General features: G+C 37.2%; 1 protein-coding gene and 1 non-coding gene across 14 annotated transcripts in view; one reads left to right on the top strand and one right to left on the bottom strand.

The window, feature by feature from the left end:
- TNIK (TRAF2 and NCK interacting kinase) overlaps positions 1 to 16,288 on the top strand; it is a 298,380-nt gene that overhangs the window by 235,230 nt on the left and 46,862 nt on the right. For 12 of the 13 annotated variants that reach the window (XR_015794405.1, XM_088132086.1, XM_025172923.2 and 9 more), the window contains 3 exons: positions 1,011 to 1,202; positions 13,073 to 13,237; positions 15,860 to 16,099. Coding sequence is in view for 12 of the 13 variants with exons in the window: in XM_088132086.1 (XP_087988212.1) it covers positions 1,011 to 1,202; positions 13,073 to 13,237; positions 15,860 to 16,099 (597 nt within the window). In the remaining variant the exon portion in view is untranslated. The remainder of the gene's footprint in view (positions 1 to 1,010; positions 1,203 to 13,072; positions 13,238 to 15,859; positions 16,100 to 16,288) is intronic. The other variant, XM_025172943.2, reaches the window with a different exon arrangement.
- LOC112541838 (U6atac minor spliceosomal RNA) lies at positions 7,616 to 7,708 on the bottom strand. The gene has a single exon (XR_003085772.1). It is a non-coding gene; the product is annotated as a U6atac minor spliceosomal RNA (small nuclear RNA).

Genomic DNA, 16,288 nt, shown 5'->3' on the forward strand with positions numbered 1-16,288 from the left:
GCTTTCTTTACATTCCTGATAGAAGAGGGGGGGGTATCACTGCTTTTTTTATGCTGCTAAATGTCTTGACACTTTTTTACTGCTAAATATCAGGTACAGATACACACACTTTTCCTTGTACTTTCTCTGTCCCTTCTCCTAGGTCAAAGTTACATCTTCTCAGTATTTGGGATATGTAGTTTTGGGACTTTTTTTAACCATCATTGTATTAATTAGTGACGCTATTCAGATTTTATTCCCTTGTTAATAGTAGGATCAAGCAGACAAACCTATTTCTGCATAAAGATTGCAGTTACTATCAGCCATTTTGATAATCCTGCATTAGGAGTCAATTAAAATAAAAATTCAATTAATTAGATTGAAAAATAAATGGCTTTCAAGTTTAAAGTTTTCACTGCACTGTTGATAGCATCAGCTTGGAGGTATGGTGATTATAATTCTCAGATAGCCTAATAGTACTATCCATATTTTAAATGAGAATAATTTTAAGGGCCCTTTAAACACAGTCCTAATTTATTTCATCCTGTTTGAACTGACATCATCACAGAATATCATACTTTGGAAGTTTGTGGAGGGTTCCCCCCCACCCTTAAAATAATTTTTTTACATTAAAGCCTAAAATGAGATTGAACAGAGATTGAATTCCTTCCCTTCAAATAGCTCAGGTAAATCCATGTTTGTGATGGATGGATTTGGTAATAAAATTAATTAGGAATGGGCAATGGGCAAACACTGTGTGTATGCCGAATAAATAGAGTTGAGATTTTAATTCACTCTTTGGTAAGGGCCTGGCCAAAGTTCACACTACCCAAACACAAAGAATATTGGAGCCCATACAAATGCACAGTCAGCCATCACAATTGTGATATCTTTAATGTTGATTAAGTTTTCATCCAGTAAACACTATCTTTCAGACATGGCTGCTTCCTCACAGCAGCATTCTGTTTATCCCGCAACTTCATATCCTACTCTGGCTTGTTAATATTTGTGTGGTGCATGTGTCTTGGTAGGAATACAAGCGCAAACAATTGGAGGAGCAACGGCAAGCAGAGAGGCTACAGCGACAACTGCAACAGGAACGAGACTATCTAGTTTCTTTACAGCAGCAGCAGCGACAAGAGCAGAGACCAACTGAGAAGAAGCCTCTCTATCATTACAAGGAGGGAATGAATGCCACTGAGAAGCCAGCTTGGGCAAAGGAGGTAGGGATGGTCACATTTTATCTTGGAGTAGGTAAAAATCAGAGTTTAATCAAAATCGAGTTTGCATGCATTTTCAGCCTCCCGCCCACTCCCAGAACTCTTTTTGATTATTTGGCACTAATTCTTTATGCCCAATAATCTCATCGGTCCTCTGATGTCATCAGGTCCTTGGATCCAACTCAGGGCAAGGGCTAAATGGATTCCAAGGTTCCCTTACAATTCTGAAATTCCATGGTTGTATCATGTACCCAGATCTGGATGGTATGATGTAATTGGGTAAAGTTACCGGTGTGACTAATCCTGGAAAGAAAATGATTCAACAACAAGGTAAAATTACAGTGTTGATGGCCAGGATTTTAAAAACTGAGTATTTTCACTGTTCAAGGGAAGAGATCTGTCCTATCGTAAGTATTGATTACAACTTGAAAAATAAAATTGAACAATATTTGATACCTAATAGAAATATTCTGTTTTTGTAGAAAGACTATGAAACACACAGACAGACAGACAGACAGACATATTTTTTAAAGGTATTATAGGGTCCCAGGCTGGAAAATGCTGGTATGGATAAATGCTCCTTTTAAAAAAGAAAGTCTCCATGTGCGGTACCAGCTGATAAATCTTTGTGCCTAACATTGGCTGTTGTTGCTAGTGCAGCCTTTTGATAGCTCAGGAAAAATTACTGTTGCAGAGCATTTTTAATAGCCTGCTTAATCATGCATAGACTTATGTTACCTATATCTAGAGATATTATATTAAAAAAAAATCTCTCTCGCAGTTTATACATGTTTTAAGTTAGTATTCAAAGGTAATGCACAGCTGTATCAATTTTCCACAGAGTCTAACACAAGAGCAGATAAATACTGTTCCCAACTCATCTAATGAGTAATTGAGGGATATGTGTGCATATGCATGCAAGTGAAATTAGAATATAATTTTTTGCATAGTACCACTGACCAGAAATCTGCACTGTTTTCATCCTAGCTTTTCCCATATATTGTACTGCAGACATTTTGTTTTGAAAACCACATGAAAATGTACCCATTGTTCTCCCCTCAAATGATTTTCAAACATATACATTCAGGGAATACTTTCCACATCAAATCATGTGCAAAAGAATTTTGCATACATAGTGCAAACCTCAGCGCATTGCAGAAGTAATATATGATTACATTGATGTGAAAGCATTGGTTAGGAGTTAGTCAATCTCATAATTGCCATGTAGGAGAGTGCTGCGAGTGTATACTCAGAATATCTTATCCTTCCATGAAAGTACATATTTTTGCAAAAGATAAATTATAAGCAAGCAAATTTTCAGAGAAAATTTAAAGATCTCTCAGGACAATGAAAAAGCCATTAGCTGTTTCATATTAAGTAGCTGCCCAGTGTATCATCTCATACAGCAAGCATTGGCTGTTGTGCCAACATTTTTAAAAAATCCATTACCTATTTGATCATTTAATTGTCCATTGCACTTCTGGACTGAATCACCTCTTTGATGCATGTAATTTTCTTGGTAGCTGCATCTTGGTTAACCTTGTTAGTAAGAGACAAGGATGTGGGGATGCCCAAACAACAGAATGAATTTTTAAGATTCAGTCCCAGTTTTTTTAAGCCTGATTCCTGCTGGAAGTGAGGTCAGAGGAAGAACCTGCTCCCATCTCTATTGCAATTATTATAGCGGTGCCAGCTACTGAATAAGAAGCTGTTATATTCACATAATACACTTCCTCTGAAAGAAAAGATTGCCCATTCAAAAGCAGATGTTAGATACCACTGGGGCACAGTAATTGCTACCACTTTGAAAAGCTGCTGGTCTCTTAATAACTCCTGTTTTACTGAGTGACTGTTACAGGGCATTTCATTATGATGGTTAAGACGTAAGACCTAGATGGGAAGACCCAGCTCTGAGTCCCCACTTGAACATTGAGATTGCTGTGTGACTTTAGGTGAGCCACTTTCTCTCAACCCAGCCTACTCTACAAGCATAAAATGAAGGAAGGCCTCCATGTATATCATCTTGAGCTCTCAAAGGAAAAGCTGGAATGTAAATGCCTTTATAATACACGGAGTTCCTGGAGATCACAGCTTTAATTGGCCTCATCTCCCCAAGTCACATTTGTGGTTTTAGGAATTCATTGTAACAGCTCTGGAGAATTTCCAAAAACCTCTTCCTGTATTGTTTGTTTCCCTGGATTGCAGCAAAATCAGAGTGATTTTCCAGGCTCTCTTCTTGATCCATCTAGTAGAATTTGATCACCCTCCAGGTTTAGTGGAAAAAGAATGAAAAGAGAGAATTTTACTGCAAAATAGAAAACTTTACTCATTCTTATTGGAAACATTCATTGCTCTATGTAATGGAGATTCATTTGCTCAATGAAATGGATTCATTCAGATAAAGCAACTGCTATAGTAGTCAAGTTCATGCTTTGCAGGAGAATTTGGGAAATATTTTAAAGAGGGAAGAATGCTCACACTCTGCTAAAATAATTTTTAAAAAGCTTGTGCAACATTTTAGTCAGTCTTGCATCCTTAAGTAAGGTTATAATAGCGAGACCTCAGATAAAATAGCTCCATATAAAATTATTGTTGTTGTTATTTACAGCCAAAAAACTTGAATAACAAAGTACAGATGTAATTTAAAACCTTTGGCATACAATAAACAGTTTATCAAATAAAATAAATCAATAGATATTACAAAAATCATTTAAAACTCAAACATCTTAATTTATTAATAAAGATCTTGTTTCTATAACCATAGTTAAAATTTGGCTGTTGCTATTGTAATTTTAGGATTTTTATCTGAGCAAAATTTAACTCATTTGTAAATACCTATTCCTGGTCTTGATTTTAACATAGGCCAGCTAATATCCTGTTGAAAACTCGTGTAAAATTCACAGTGCAATAAAATATGATCCACAGTATCAAGGTCAATATCATTATAAGGGCAATACCTTTGAGAGATGGGAATCTTTTGAAATCTACTGTGTAACATATTTGATGGCAATGCTTTTAATCAGGTTTTTGAAAAGGCTATTCTATATTTACTTAAGTGCATAATTGTAATTTATTCTAAAGGTCAGATCATATAATGAAACTTTATAATAGTGATTACTTTTGCAACAATTTCTGTTCAACTATTTCTGCATAGGATCCACATACAGTAATAAGGATTTAAGGAAATGCAGGCATCAGGGGATTGTGGCTCTATTATCTGTTACCAGTGATTTCAGGGATGCTGCTCACTGCATCCATTTTAAACAGTGCTAAGATAACTTCAAATATATACATATCTTCTAGTCTACATTTAAACAATATGAATGGCTTGGAGCAGCCTTTCCCTGACCCTCTAAATATTAGATTGCCGTACTCAGGTTTCTAACTATACACTGCGCAAACGTACTTGCTACAAAGTGTGGTTTGTTGGGTTAAAATAAAATCTCTAAGTTGAGTACAGTTCCTGTTATTTCTTGGATACATCTGAATAGCTTTCTGGGCCACGAAGTGGAATTGGTTTGTCATTGCCTTCTTCCATGTTGCTTTTTTCTAAACTTATGGTATTCTGTACAGTTATCTCATCTAAGTAATCACCTGCCTAAATCTGCTTACCTTCCAAGTAGCAACAAGGTCAGATATGTGCTTCTACCTGCTTAGAGAGTGTTGGTTCATATGGTTTTATAAGCAAGCCATTTCATGAAGGGTATCTTCACTAAAAATCGATGGAATTTCCACATTCAGAGGGACCCAATGAATACCAGTCACCATAAGGAAAGTCATTTATTTAACATTCTCTCTGTGACTTCCAAGAAGTTCACAAACTTATAGAAATGGGGCTTTGGCCTGGTCTATTAAGGCTCTTAGCGCATTTTCTGTGCTAAGGGGTATATGCACATTGTTGTTTGCTTGTTTATGAGTTAGGGCATCTAGTTTCCTTGAATTTCTGAATCAACAATTAGTTTTCCAAGTTTTCTTCTCTTGTTACTTGAGCACAGTACAGGACATTGAGCAATTGCATGTTATCTATGAGATTCATTAAAATGTGTGTTTTAATAGTTTAATTTCTGTAATCCTACTTCCCCAGGTACAGCAACGAACTTTTAATAACCCGCCTGTCATTCCAGCTAAACAGAACCATAGTTCCATTTCCAAACACCTGGTGCCCTTTCTTATTCACAAAGACACAGTTCTGCAATCCAACTCTAAGCTTTATCCTAACATTTTCAAACTGCATGGTAAGAAAAACCTACAAGATCAGCAAGGATTAAATCATAAAGGAGAGGACATGTTGGCTTCTACTAGAGAAGTACCACTGTTGCCTGTCATTACAATTTCCATGCCAAGTCCTCAAGAAGATCCAAAGAAAAGACCCATTTTGATAAACTCAGAAACTAGGTTTGGTTTTCCAGACCAAAGGAAAAAGAATAGCAATGTGAAGTGCTTCAATGGATCTCGATCACAAGGGTGCAGCCCTGATAGGCAGACATCATTGGAGGTCAGGTCAGTGTCTTCTCCTCATCTTCCAGAAAGAAGTAAGCCACCATTGCCTCCCTATAAAATCAAAATGAACTTCCAAGAGCACAGTGGAGACAAGGGAAGGAAATACCATCCTTCACATTTATACCCAGGTGTTATTTCTCCTTCAAGGAGTGTTCCATCCTTGAATGTCTTGAAAATGCATGATCATCTAGATTTAAGTGCTTCTAGCCCAGCTTGTGTCTTGAGGTATCAGAAGATACAAAATGATCAGAAGAAACACCATGCATCTTTGGAGAGTGTCTTTGAACATAATCTTTCTGTTGGGAACCATCATGCACAGATGCAGAGGAAAATAATAGGACAAAGTACAGAGCAACTTTTTGTTCCTTCCCTGGATCTTTCTCCACAAATTTCTCAGTTGAATGTATCCAGAATGACACCCTTATCTTCCTCTTCTCGCTCAGTATCTTTAAATGCCCTTTCAGTTTCTTCTAACTCTGACCTGGTTTGGCCTTCTGAAGCATCCTCTGGTAATTCCTTTGGTACCACTATGCAGGTGAATCTGGGCTCATTTTCTAACTCTTCCTGTTTTTCTTCCAAACCTTCTCCACAAATACCTAATAAGAAACGGTCATTAGGTTTGCCTGTGGACAATTATATGGCTCTATCATCTAGCACACCTAACCTGCAATATACTTCCAGTGGGTAAATTCTCCTACTATTGCCAATAAGCTACAATGTTTTTCCCATTCTGTAACTAGGGTTTATCAAGGGCTTATAGCATGTCTGAAACAAATAGCATCAAGCAAGAGATTTGGTTATTATTTTGCTTTGAGCTGCTATCATTTAAACAAGCCATTTGGATATTTGTAACATAAGCTGTTACAAAACTATGAACAGGAGCTGTTGTTATAAGAGATATTTCAGCTCTTGTCTCCTCTAACATGATATCTGCTGCAGTGCGTAAGTGCATTATCTAAAAATGAATTTGATTTCACATGTTATATATTTATCTCATTTATCTCATCATCTGGCTAAAACTCAATTAATCAGCTCATTTAATTTGATATCAGCATTCCATTGTTCCATTCATTCTTATTTGGTCCTGTTTCTAATGAAACATGATCAAATACTCTTGGCAATCTTTCCTTAATACTCAACAGTTGAGTATCATAGCTACATTCTGTTCCTTGTTTTGAAAGGACCTTGAAATTATTCATTCTTAGTCTGCTGTTTTCCATTACATTTAAATGTAAAAATCTAACAGATGTTTTCTCTCTTTTTGGAAGAACATGGAATACATTAGCAAAATTTTCCTTGTCAGGATTGTATTTAGGTGTTCCCAAGGAAAAATATACATATGGTGCAAATTAGGGGAGGAATTAAAAAGAAGGAATAACTTCCTTTTCCCTCTTTGTAAGATTTTGTATTTTTAAAACATTATGTTGCTCAATGAGATAAGTTATTTTTTGTTACAATGGTACTTGCAACTCTCCAGGGTCTCAGGCCAAAGTCTTATCTTGTAATCGAGCAAGCTCAGCTTCTAGTGACTTGCATGAACACATCCATACAGTTTTCTTGATGTGATAAGAAAGTGGTTTGCCATTGCAATGTGCCATTGCAAAGTGGTTTGCCATTCCAGGATTTCCTGTTTTATTTCCCAACTTCCACCCTGGATTTTACAAATGGTCCCCAATCAAATTCAAAGACGTCAGAGCATCTTTCACTTTCTAAATCAGCCGAGGTCAACCAAGTGCTTCATAGATAATTTTATCTTGTATTATTGCATTATCTTACAACTGTCCATAGTCTCCCACCAGCTGCTACATAACTATTTTAGCTAGAGATTACCAGATTCCTCTGAGATCTTCCATGTTATAATCTACCACTGCACTTGGGTCTCTCTCCAACTGAGCTACCTCGACTGCTTTCTGAGTAAAAAGGCAGAATATAGAATGAATGATTGAAAGTATAAACAACTTCCATCCATTTTAGAGAGAGTGCTAACTTTCTCTCCTATCATGTGACATCAGTACAATACAATAATTAATTAATTAATGCTTTATTACAGTCAGTGACCAATACAAATGCAATACTTGGCATTTTCTTAATATTATCAATATTTCTTTTCAAAATAATGTTATTAATTTACTTGAAAACAAGCACACACACTTACAGATCCCAATTATTGCAAGACCATCCGTCTTCTTTGAATACAGACACACATTTCTAATCTTTATGAAGAATATAAATACTTGTTATAGAATTTAACACTCACATGAGGTGGCATTTTCAGTCAAATTTTCCATAAGCAAACTCATATATTTTTGTTCTTTATTGCTCTTTTGCTTTGAGTACAGGTGTTACAGCCCATACTGAAGATATTTTATGTAAAGTGCTTAAATGTAAAAGTCCAATTGTTTTTAAGTCTCATTATGTCAAACTACTGATGGACTTTCAGAATTTTTTATGAATCTTTAGGACTAGACCTTTAAATTTTAGCCTGAAGGAGCCAGATATAATAATAATTTTTAAAAATCAGCTTTAATTCCAGTAGTAAGAAATAGTTCTGAGTTATCAGCCTGATATTTGCCCTAAACTCAAGTGGGCATTTTGAGTATTTCAGACTGTTGAAGGTTTTGTGGAGCACTGAACGTGAAGCTCAAAGGGTCGCTTTCCCTTTCCTGCTATCTGTCTGTCTATCTCTCATTTCCTTTCCTGATGGAAGGTTAGGATGGTAGATGACTAAGAATTTTGAAGATACCTTCCACAAAAAATGATAATGCAACTAATATCTTTTGCTGTTCAAATTCATATGCTCTGAATACCAAAACAAACTAAAACAAAAATCTCTTGCTTTGCTTTGCTTTGCTTTGCTTTGCTTTGATGAAGCAAGAGAAGCCCAGTGAGCCTTGCCCGTTTTCAAAGGCACCTTCTGTGTCTTGTTGTTTTAAAACCCTTCTGCAAGGGAAGGGATCTGTTGCAGAAGAGCAGAAAAGGGCCACAGGCAACCTAGAAAATCGGGGGTGCGTTGGAAGGATGGCTGCTCTCAACTGGTTGTGCCTTTTTTGATTCTGCTGGAAAAAGTAATAGCTGAGAGTAATTTCATATGCATTACTTTATCTCCAAAATGTAATCAAAGGAGGTAAACATAAATCAGTCTACATTAAACAGCAGTTTTCAAGATGTCACATCCTTTTATGTACATCACTTCCATAAGCAAAGGAATGCATATACCCCAAAAATATTCTTATGCTCATCAAACACCAGTTAGGACTTGAATTAGCTGTTGCCGTGGGAGGATGTGAAAATGTGAACCTTTTGTTGTTTGTAATCTGAAATGCTTCACATCTGGCTGCTTCTGGCATCTTTCTTTTCTCTGGTGTCTCCAAAAAGAAGAGGCATTTCCTCCTAAGTTCTTTCATTCCTTGAATGAAGAAATATTTTTGTGGCCATGATCGTCTAAGGGGGTGGGCTGCTTAATATTCCATGCATGCTTGAATCTGATTAGACGAAGAATCAAGTGCATCTTTTAAAATATTGGTTGAAAATGCTAATAAAAGAGACTGCATAAGTTTACTTTGAATTCACATTGTAAAATGCTTTCCCTTTTTAACAACTGGTGGCGGTGGAAGAGTTGGGGAACTTCTGTTTATATCCCCATTGCTGCTGTGATTGATCCCAACTTAAATAAAGGTTAAACTGTTTTTACTCCAAAGTGTGGTTTGTTCAATTGTTTACTAAAGTTTATAAACAACAGTGAAAGCTTTGACAAATAAGTAAAGTGCTAGAGAAAGAAATGTGTGTCATAAAACCTATCTTAAACCCATTTGTTTCAGATGTACTTAGGTCAGTATAAGGCTCTGAGGGACTGAAATCAAATCTGCACTCAGACCAGTGAGTTGGTTGTGAATCAGATCTTCAGAACTGGAGTCCCAGGTGTCTACTGCCTTGTATAACTGAAATGCTATTAAAAGTGGAATGTTAATAGGTAAAACTGTGTAAGTGGATCTCATACTTAAAAATAGCTTGCCTCTCCTCAGATTTTCTGTACAGCCTGAACAAGTATTTGGCTGATAGTTGGCTTGGGCAGAAGAATGAGACAGGTTCTGGTTTGATCATCTTTGGCCTAGGCATAAATAATAGCATTTTCTTTAAAATTCCTCAGAGGCATGCAGAATTTGTCACTAGGTGGGTGGCAACCCAGTATTCACAGAGTTCATGAAGATATGCCTTTATTCTCAAGAAGTGTTGCCATTTATTTTCCTGTTCTCCAATTTTCTTGTGAACATATTTGGGAATTGTAAGGAGATCACAGATTTAGCCTAAAATAATCCAAGAAAATCTATTTAGAGTGGATTTCTCAAAGAAACGAGATACAGCAACATTCTGTTTGAATAAAGCAATGTAGGGATTTTCTCTAACCCCAGTTCCCTTTATTAAGTCATGTAGGAGGAAAACACCTTCAAGGCAGGTCTCGCTTCTTTTATCATAAATATTGCCTGTTTGAAAGCTGATTTAATTATGCAGAGCGCTCTTCCACATCAAGCCTGTTAATAACAAAGTGCTTGAAGGTTTGGTGACGACATCTTAGTTCATGGGTTATTTTAATCTTGATGTTCTGTCTTAATTTCCTGCCAGGGATGGTTCAGCCCAATATGTAACAATTGGATAGGATCCCAGAATGTACTCCTTTATTTCCTCAGGGACTGGAGGATACACTCTGTGGGCTTGAATATTTTGGCAGCTCAGTCAACTGCTTCATGGTCATTTGGAGGATGGCAAACAAGAAATGGAGTTAAAAACAAACAAGCAAATATAATTGTCATAGGATCAAACAAAATTTGGAGCTATTTGTTGGCTCATATATTGTAGTATAAAGCCATGCCAACTACATACAGATACAATATTTTATTATTTGTAAAAATAAGTAATTTATTTCCACTCATTAGGACTATGTGTTCAGGATTAAAGGGGGTGGGGAGAGGGGAAGGATGGAACTGTCAAGGTTGTTGTTCAACCTTTTGCAAAGGAATGAAGTTGTGGGGTTTTTTAAAAAAAAGAGAGGGAGCCAGAGTTCATTTTGATATAGGACACTACAGGCAATCTCTTCTTGCTTTGTCCATTTTCACTCCTCTCCTCTTTCTACCCTTTTTTTTAGCTATTCTTTGAAGTTCAGTGCCATTTCACAGAAAGGGGAAATGAGTTTCCGGAAAGAAGATCCATTCCCGCTTTGCCCATGTATTTTTTTTTTTTCAAAGAAGGGTTCTTCCACCACTCCCGTCAGTATAACAGAGACAACTAAGCATTTGCAAGAAGCAAACAGCTCACCATCATTCTGTCTTGCATTTGGCATCCTAAGGATAACCAAATATCATTGTCCTATCTAAAACAGATTATCTAGTCCTTGTTTTACAATTTTGTAAACCTTTTTTGTAGCATTGTCAGATTAAGAGCACCACTGAAGGTTGGTAAGCATCCATTGGTGATGGTAAGGGTGTGTTACAACAAATTTTAAAAATGCAGGCATTCTAGAAATTAAAGATTTGTTGATGATTATTTGTATTTGATTCAAATCTGGGATTACATTTTGTCTGAAATAGTTTATTTTCATGATATTGTTGGCATAATTCTTTTAATCAAGTTATCCCATTGGATTCTGGCTCTGTTAATTTTTTAAGAAAAGTGTATCATTGACATTTCTTGCTTAAAGCATTGTAATATTTGCTTTGTTGCTCATGGCCTCAGAAGAGATCAAACTCCTATTGGAACACAAGTGGTAATCCAAGGATTCTACAGTCTCTAACTAGTATTTCCCAAAGCTTTACCACTGGAGACTTACTTTTAAAATGTATAAAGACATCCTTTTGCATTTCTGTGTAAATCTCTATTCAGGACATGCCCCCTCTAAGCTCAGTCATTTGGATGTATTCCTTCATAGCTCAGAGGCATACAGAGTTCTCTAGGTAGGGTTGGGGAAAGACTCCCACCAAAACCTGACGAGCTCCTGCCAGTCAGTTTAGATAATTCTGAAGTAGATGGACCAGTGCTGTAACTCAGTATTTAGCAACTTCCTGTGGTCCATGTATTATACCAGAACAATTGGATGGTCAGCACAGTCTGATTGATAGGAGGCATGGCTAGAACCAAAAATCATACAGAGATTCAGTAGGTAGCCTCTTTTGAGGACAAGTGCTTTGAGCTTGCAGCAGTCTTTAATGTTCTTTTATCTTGGCACACTGGCCATGTTTCAGTGTGCCTTGATGCAAAGTTTGGGAATCTGCTTTCTAACCTTCTTGGGCTGGATATTATCTTCTGGCCTTGCGCTCTTACTGCTGAACTTGCTTTTTTTGAAACCAAAAGCTGGGTTGGATCTGTGTCCAGTAAGTTGCTTGTTGGTTTCATAATGCTACATATGCAGTCCCATCTCTGTAAAGTCCTTGGGATCACAAAATCCAGAAAGGAGGGGAGACAGGCAAGTCTGCTCTGTCTTTGCATCTCTCCTTACCTGTTCCTCTTTCAGTGGGACTTGCTCTTCTTTCTGCTGCTAGATCCAGAGCAGGAGATTTTCAAAAGATAAAATTTGTGAATGGCAGGAATCCATGATCATGGCTGGTGTAATCTGGCATAAAAATGAATTTTCTTGCTTCTGATTTATAATCTTCTGGAGAGCTATAAATGCCATCTGCCTGCTTGGGCAGGGTCTGGAGGGCTGCTTTATCAAGGCAAGTAGGAAAATGTACAAAACCTGTATAGCCATTTTTAAAAGTCGACATCTAAAATATATCATAGCCTGCTAAATATACCCCCAAAATACATTTGGCTCCAACTGTGATAAAAATAGATACTTGGTTATATTACCTTTTTAAAAAGGACTTTCATATGAGGATACATATAGATTTGGATTTATTTCTGCCAGGGTAAGGGAAAAATTAAGGTAGAAAAGGTGTTGGTAATCTGTCCTACAACCTGTTTCTCTATGCATTCAGGCATTTCTTTTGGCCTTTTCTTTTTGTCATCTTCAGTTGGCAACTGTTTACTCAATTACAGTCTGTTTTGTCTATGCTTTAGTCTCCTTGCTAATTACTAGGAAACTATTTAAATTTAGCCATTCAGTTGATTGATTATTTATTTATTTATATGACAGGAGCTGGAGCTGGACTTGAACAAAATTCATAAACTGAACAATAAAAACAGTTAATTTTATTATGCTGTTTATTAATATGAAAGTCCTCTGGAGTAGCCACAATTCATTATTAGCTTGGGTTATTTTTTGTGTTTCAAATGGCTGATTGGAAATATAGACTGAGAAAATGGCTCTACAGGTTCTAGGGGTATTACGGACAGCACCTTCAGACAACTTGAATTCATGGCTTCTTTTCCTGTTACCTCAGGTTGAAGAACGTTCCAGGCTTAACCGGCAAAGTTCTCCAGCAATGCCTCACAAGGTGGCCAACAGAATTTCTGATCCAAACCTGCCGCCTCGCTCAGAGTCCTTTAGTATTAGCGGGGTGCAGCCTGCTCGAACACCACCCATGCTGCGATCGGTGGATCCACAGGTATTGTGTCTCAGTACAGCCTCCCTGTTCTTTGCTGCTCAGACGCAGCTCAGACAAGAATGTGACAGATTATTCTCATCAAAGGTAATGTCATCTCTAAGCAATTACCCTGTTTAACAAGCATGAACATTTCGGAGACAACACAGAGTCAGATTCTGCGTCTAGTTTGTCACAGACTGATTCAGTCTCACTGCTCATTTACTGTTTCCTCCTCCTCCCCTTATCTGAGGGGGAAATAAAGAAATGTAGCCTAACCATCACAATCACTATATTGTCTTCTGTATAAGGAGGGATAATGAAAATTAAATGAGGGATTTTTAATCATCGTATGAGTAAAGTTTGTAGAATAGTAGCAATCTCTTCGCTGTTTGAAGTCATTCAGACCTAAGAGATGTTCTTGAAAATGCTCCTTGAGAAGGTTCCTGCGAAGTAGGATGCATCCTTTACTCTTCTGGGGAGAAATGGAATCCGTGAAGCTGCTTTTGAGGCAGCATATGCCATCTGGGCTTGTCTCCCTTGACCTTCCATAGAAAAAGCAGTGGCAATGGAAATCTTTGGCTGGGTGAGTGACCAGAAGCAACAACAGTGAGAAAATCATCATGGGCTGGAAGGGGAACTTGTAGGCAAGATAGGGAGGCTATGCGGGTCAAATCTTGACCACGGACCAGTGCTTCCACACTTGCGATTGAGACAGTCAGCACACACCGAGGTAACCATAGTGTGGGGAATGAAAGATGTATCAACCTGCTTTTAACCTTGCTCTTTGGGAGAGGGCTCAAAGGTCAAATCATAACTAAACATGCTCAGAAACGTGGATAAAGAGGGGTATTTAAATAGTGTTACAATGTTGTGGAATTGTGTTTTATCTTTTGGGAGTGGCAGTGGCACGCATGAAGAATTCAGAATATCTTGTTCAAATAACATAGATTTCATTATTATTTAAAACAGCCTAATGAAAAGTCCCTGCAGAGCCATTCTGGGATGCCCAAGCCATGCATGTGTTTGTCACATTTTCCAAACTTCCGCAGAATTATATATGTAAACATATTTGCATAATATATATTTAAATAAGTTATGAATCGAATGTGACATAGGGAAAGTATATGAGATATCAGCATACTTGATGGATACCCAGAGAATCTACTCTAGAGCAAACTTGGATTTGCTGCCTACTTCGATTCCTGGCAACATGAGTGAAATGAATAATACTAGACCATGTCTTTGCATTTCCATGGTTCCATTCATCACCAGCTCCACTCCAGATCATCCCTTTTTCTCCTTCAATTGTGCAACAAACCTTGTGCTTCTACATTAGTCGGCTTGCTTATAGGACCATCAAGCAGTGGCTTCCATGAAAGAGAAGTTAGAGGATACATATAAAATGCTGCTTTGGTCCAGGATGGCAATTCTTTCAGCTCACTTGTGACCTTTTCCTCCAATTAAAGTAAAACAAAGTAATGGCCAAGGTTTTTGTTTGTTTGTTTGTTTGTTTTTTATGTAATTGCTTTTTTTTTCATTTCCTTTTTTTCCAGCATATGTCATTTACAACATGGAACTTGAGTGTTTGTGTTAAAACTAAAGGAGGGAAGTACATAGTGTCCAAGCCCCCTTGCCAGTAAAATAAGACATAGAATTTAAGTATCTTAGGGGAAGTGTGAAATAAGCAGCTGCACATAGCAGACTAAATTACGATATGCTTTGTTTGGTTTGGGCTTTCCTTCTTGTGTGAACTATTAACTATGATTGGTAAGGATTTATTGGAATGTATTGTATAAACCCAACCAATATTGGTATTGTGAGTATATCATGGATCAGACAAACTAAGGCTTAGTACAGGGTATGGACATGGCCTGTGTCTGTCCAAATTATACTTAGACTCACAGTCTTTATTTCCAAACAAACAAATCTTATTTCAGTCAAAGACCAAGTCTTTTATTTATTTTTCTCTTGCAGCTGATAAACCAATTACAAAGTTTTTTTTTCCCGTTTCTCTTTTGGCAACTCAGTGCAACCAAAATGAGGAGCCACCAGCCTTGCAGATGAATCTCTATACATGATTCCTAATCATTATAATTTTATAGTAGTGTAAATGCAGAAAGTGTAAATACACTTTTTGACAACTCATCAGAACCTGAAACTCCTGAAAACAGCCACTCCTCTTTTGAAACGTTCTTTAAAATAAAGAAGCTGGGCCCCAAGGATCTGCCATACCAAGCCAATTGGTGGAAGTAACAATAATCTATGGAAAACCAAGTTTCCTTTGTTTTTGGATATACTAGACCTGCCAAACAAAACAAACATTTCATATATAACTTTCTTATATCATTTCATAAATAACACATTATCATATAACTAAAAACTATGTTCTAATGGACATTCTTAGAGGAATAGAATTCAGGCCAAATAAGGAATCTCATCTTTGGCATTTCCTGACCTTCATCCACTTACTATTTTAAGATCTGAATCTTATTTTTTTTTAAATCGAATTCATTGAAAAAACAAAACTAAAATAAAATTGGGGAAACAAATATTTTTTTAAAAAAAAACATGCTTCATTACTATTTCTTTTTAATAACTTTTTTCCAATTTATACTGATGGTTTTGTTTTAACTTGGTGCGTAGATTCCACATCTGGTCAGTGTGAAATCCCAAGGACCTTCCTTGCCTGCCTCTCAGTCACTGCATGAACAACCCACAAAGGGAATGGCTGGGTTTCAGGAAGCTCTAACGGTGACCTCTCACCGCACTGAGATGCCAAGGCAGAACTCGGACCCCACTTCCGAAAAGCCTCCTCTCCCCCCTCGTGTTGAAAAGTTTGATCGAAGTTCTTGGTTACGACAGGAAGAAGACATTCCACCAAAGGTAAAAATAAATTTAAAAAAGGATCATGCTAACTTGCAAAATTCGGAACAGGAAATAGCTTAAACATTTGCGGTGGTACTGCAAACCTCTCAGGCAGCGTTAGGGACTCTTTACCAGCATGGCACTGGTGTCTCCTGCATTTGAATGGTCAGATACATTAACACTTGAGGACATGCTTCGAATTCCCTT

This window comes from Python bivittatus, unplaced genomic scaffold (assembly GCF_059951505.1).
Source record: "Python bivittatus isolate LINGU-HERP-01145 unplaced genomic scaffold, Pbiv_v1 ctg000980_np1212, whole genome shotgun sequence".
NCBI classification, from domain to species: Eukaryota; Metazoa; Chordata; class Lepidosauria; order Squamata; family Pythonidae; genus Python; species Python bivittatus.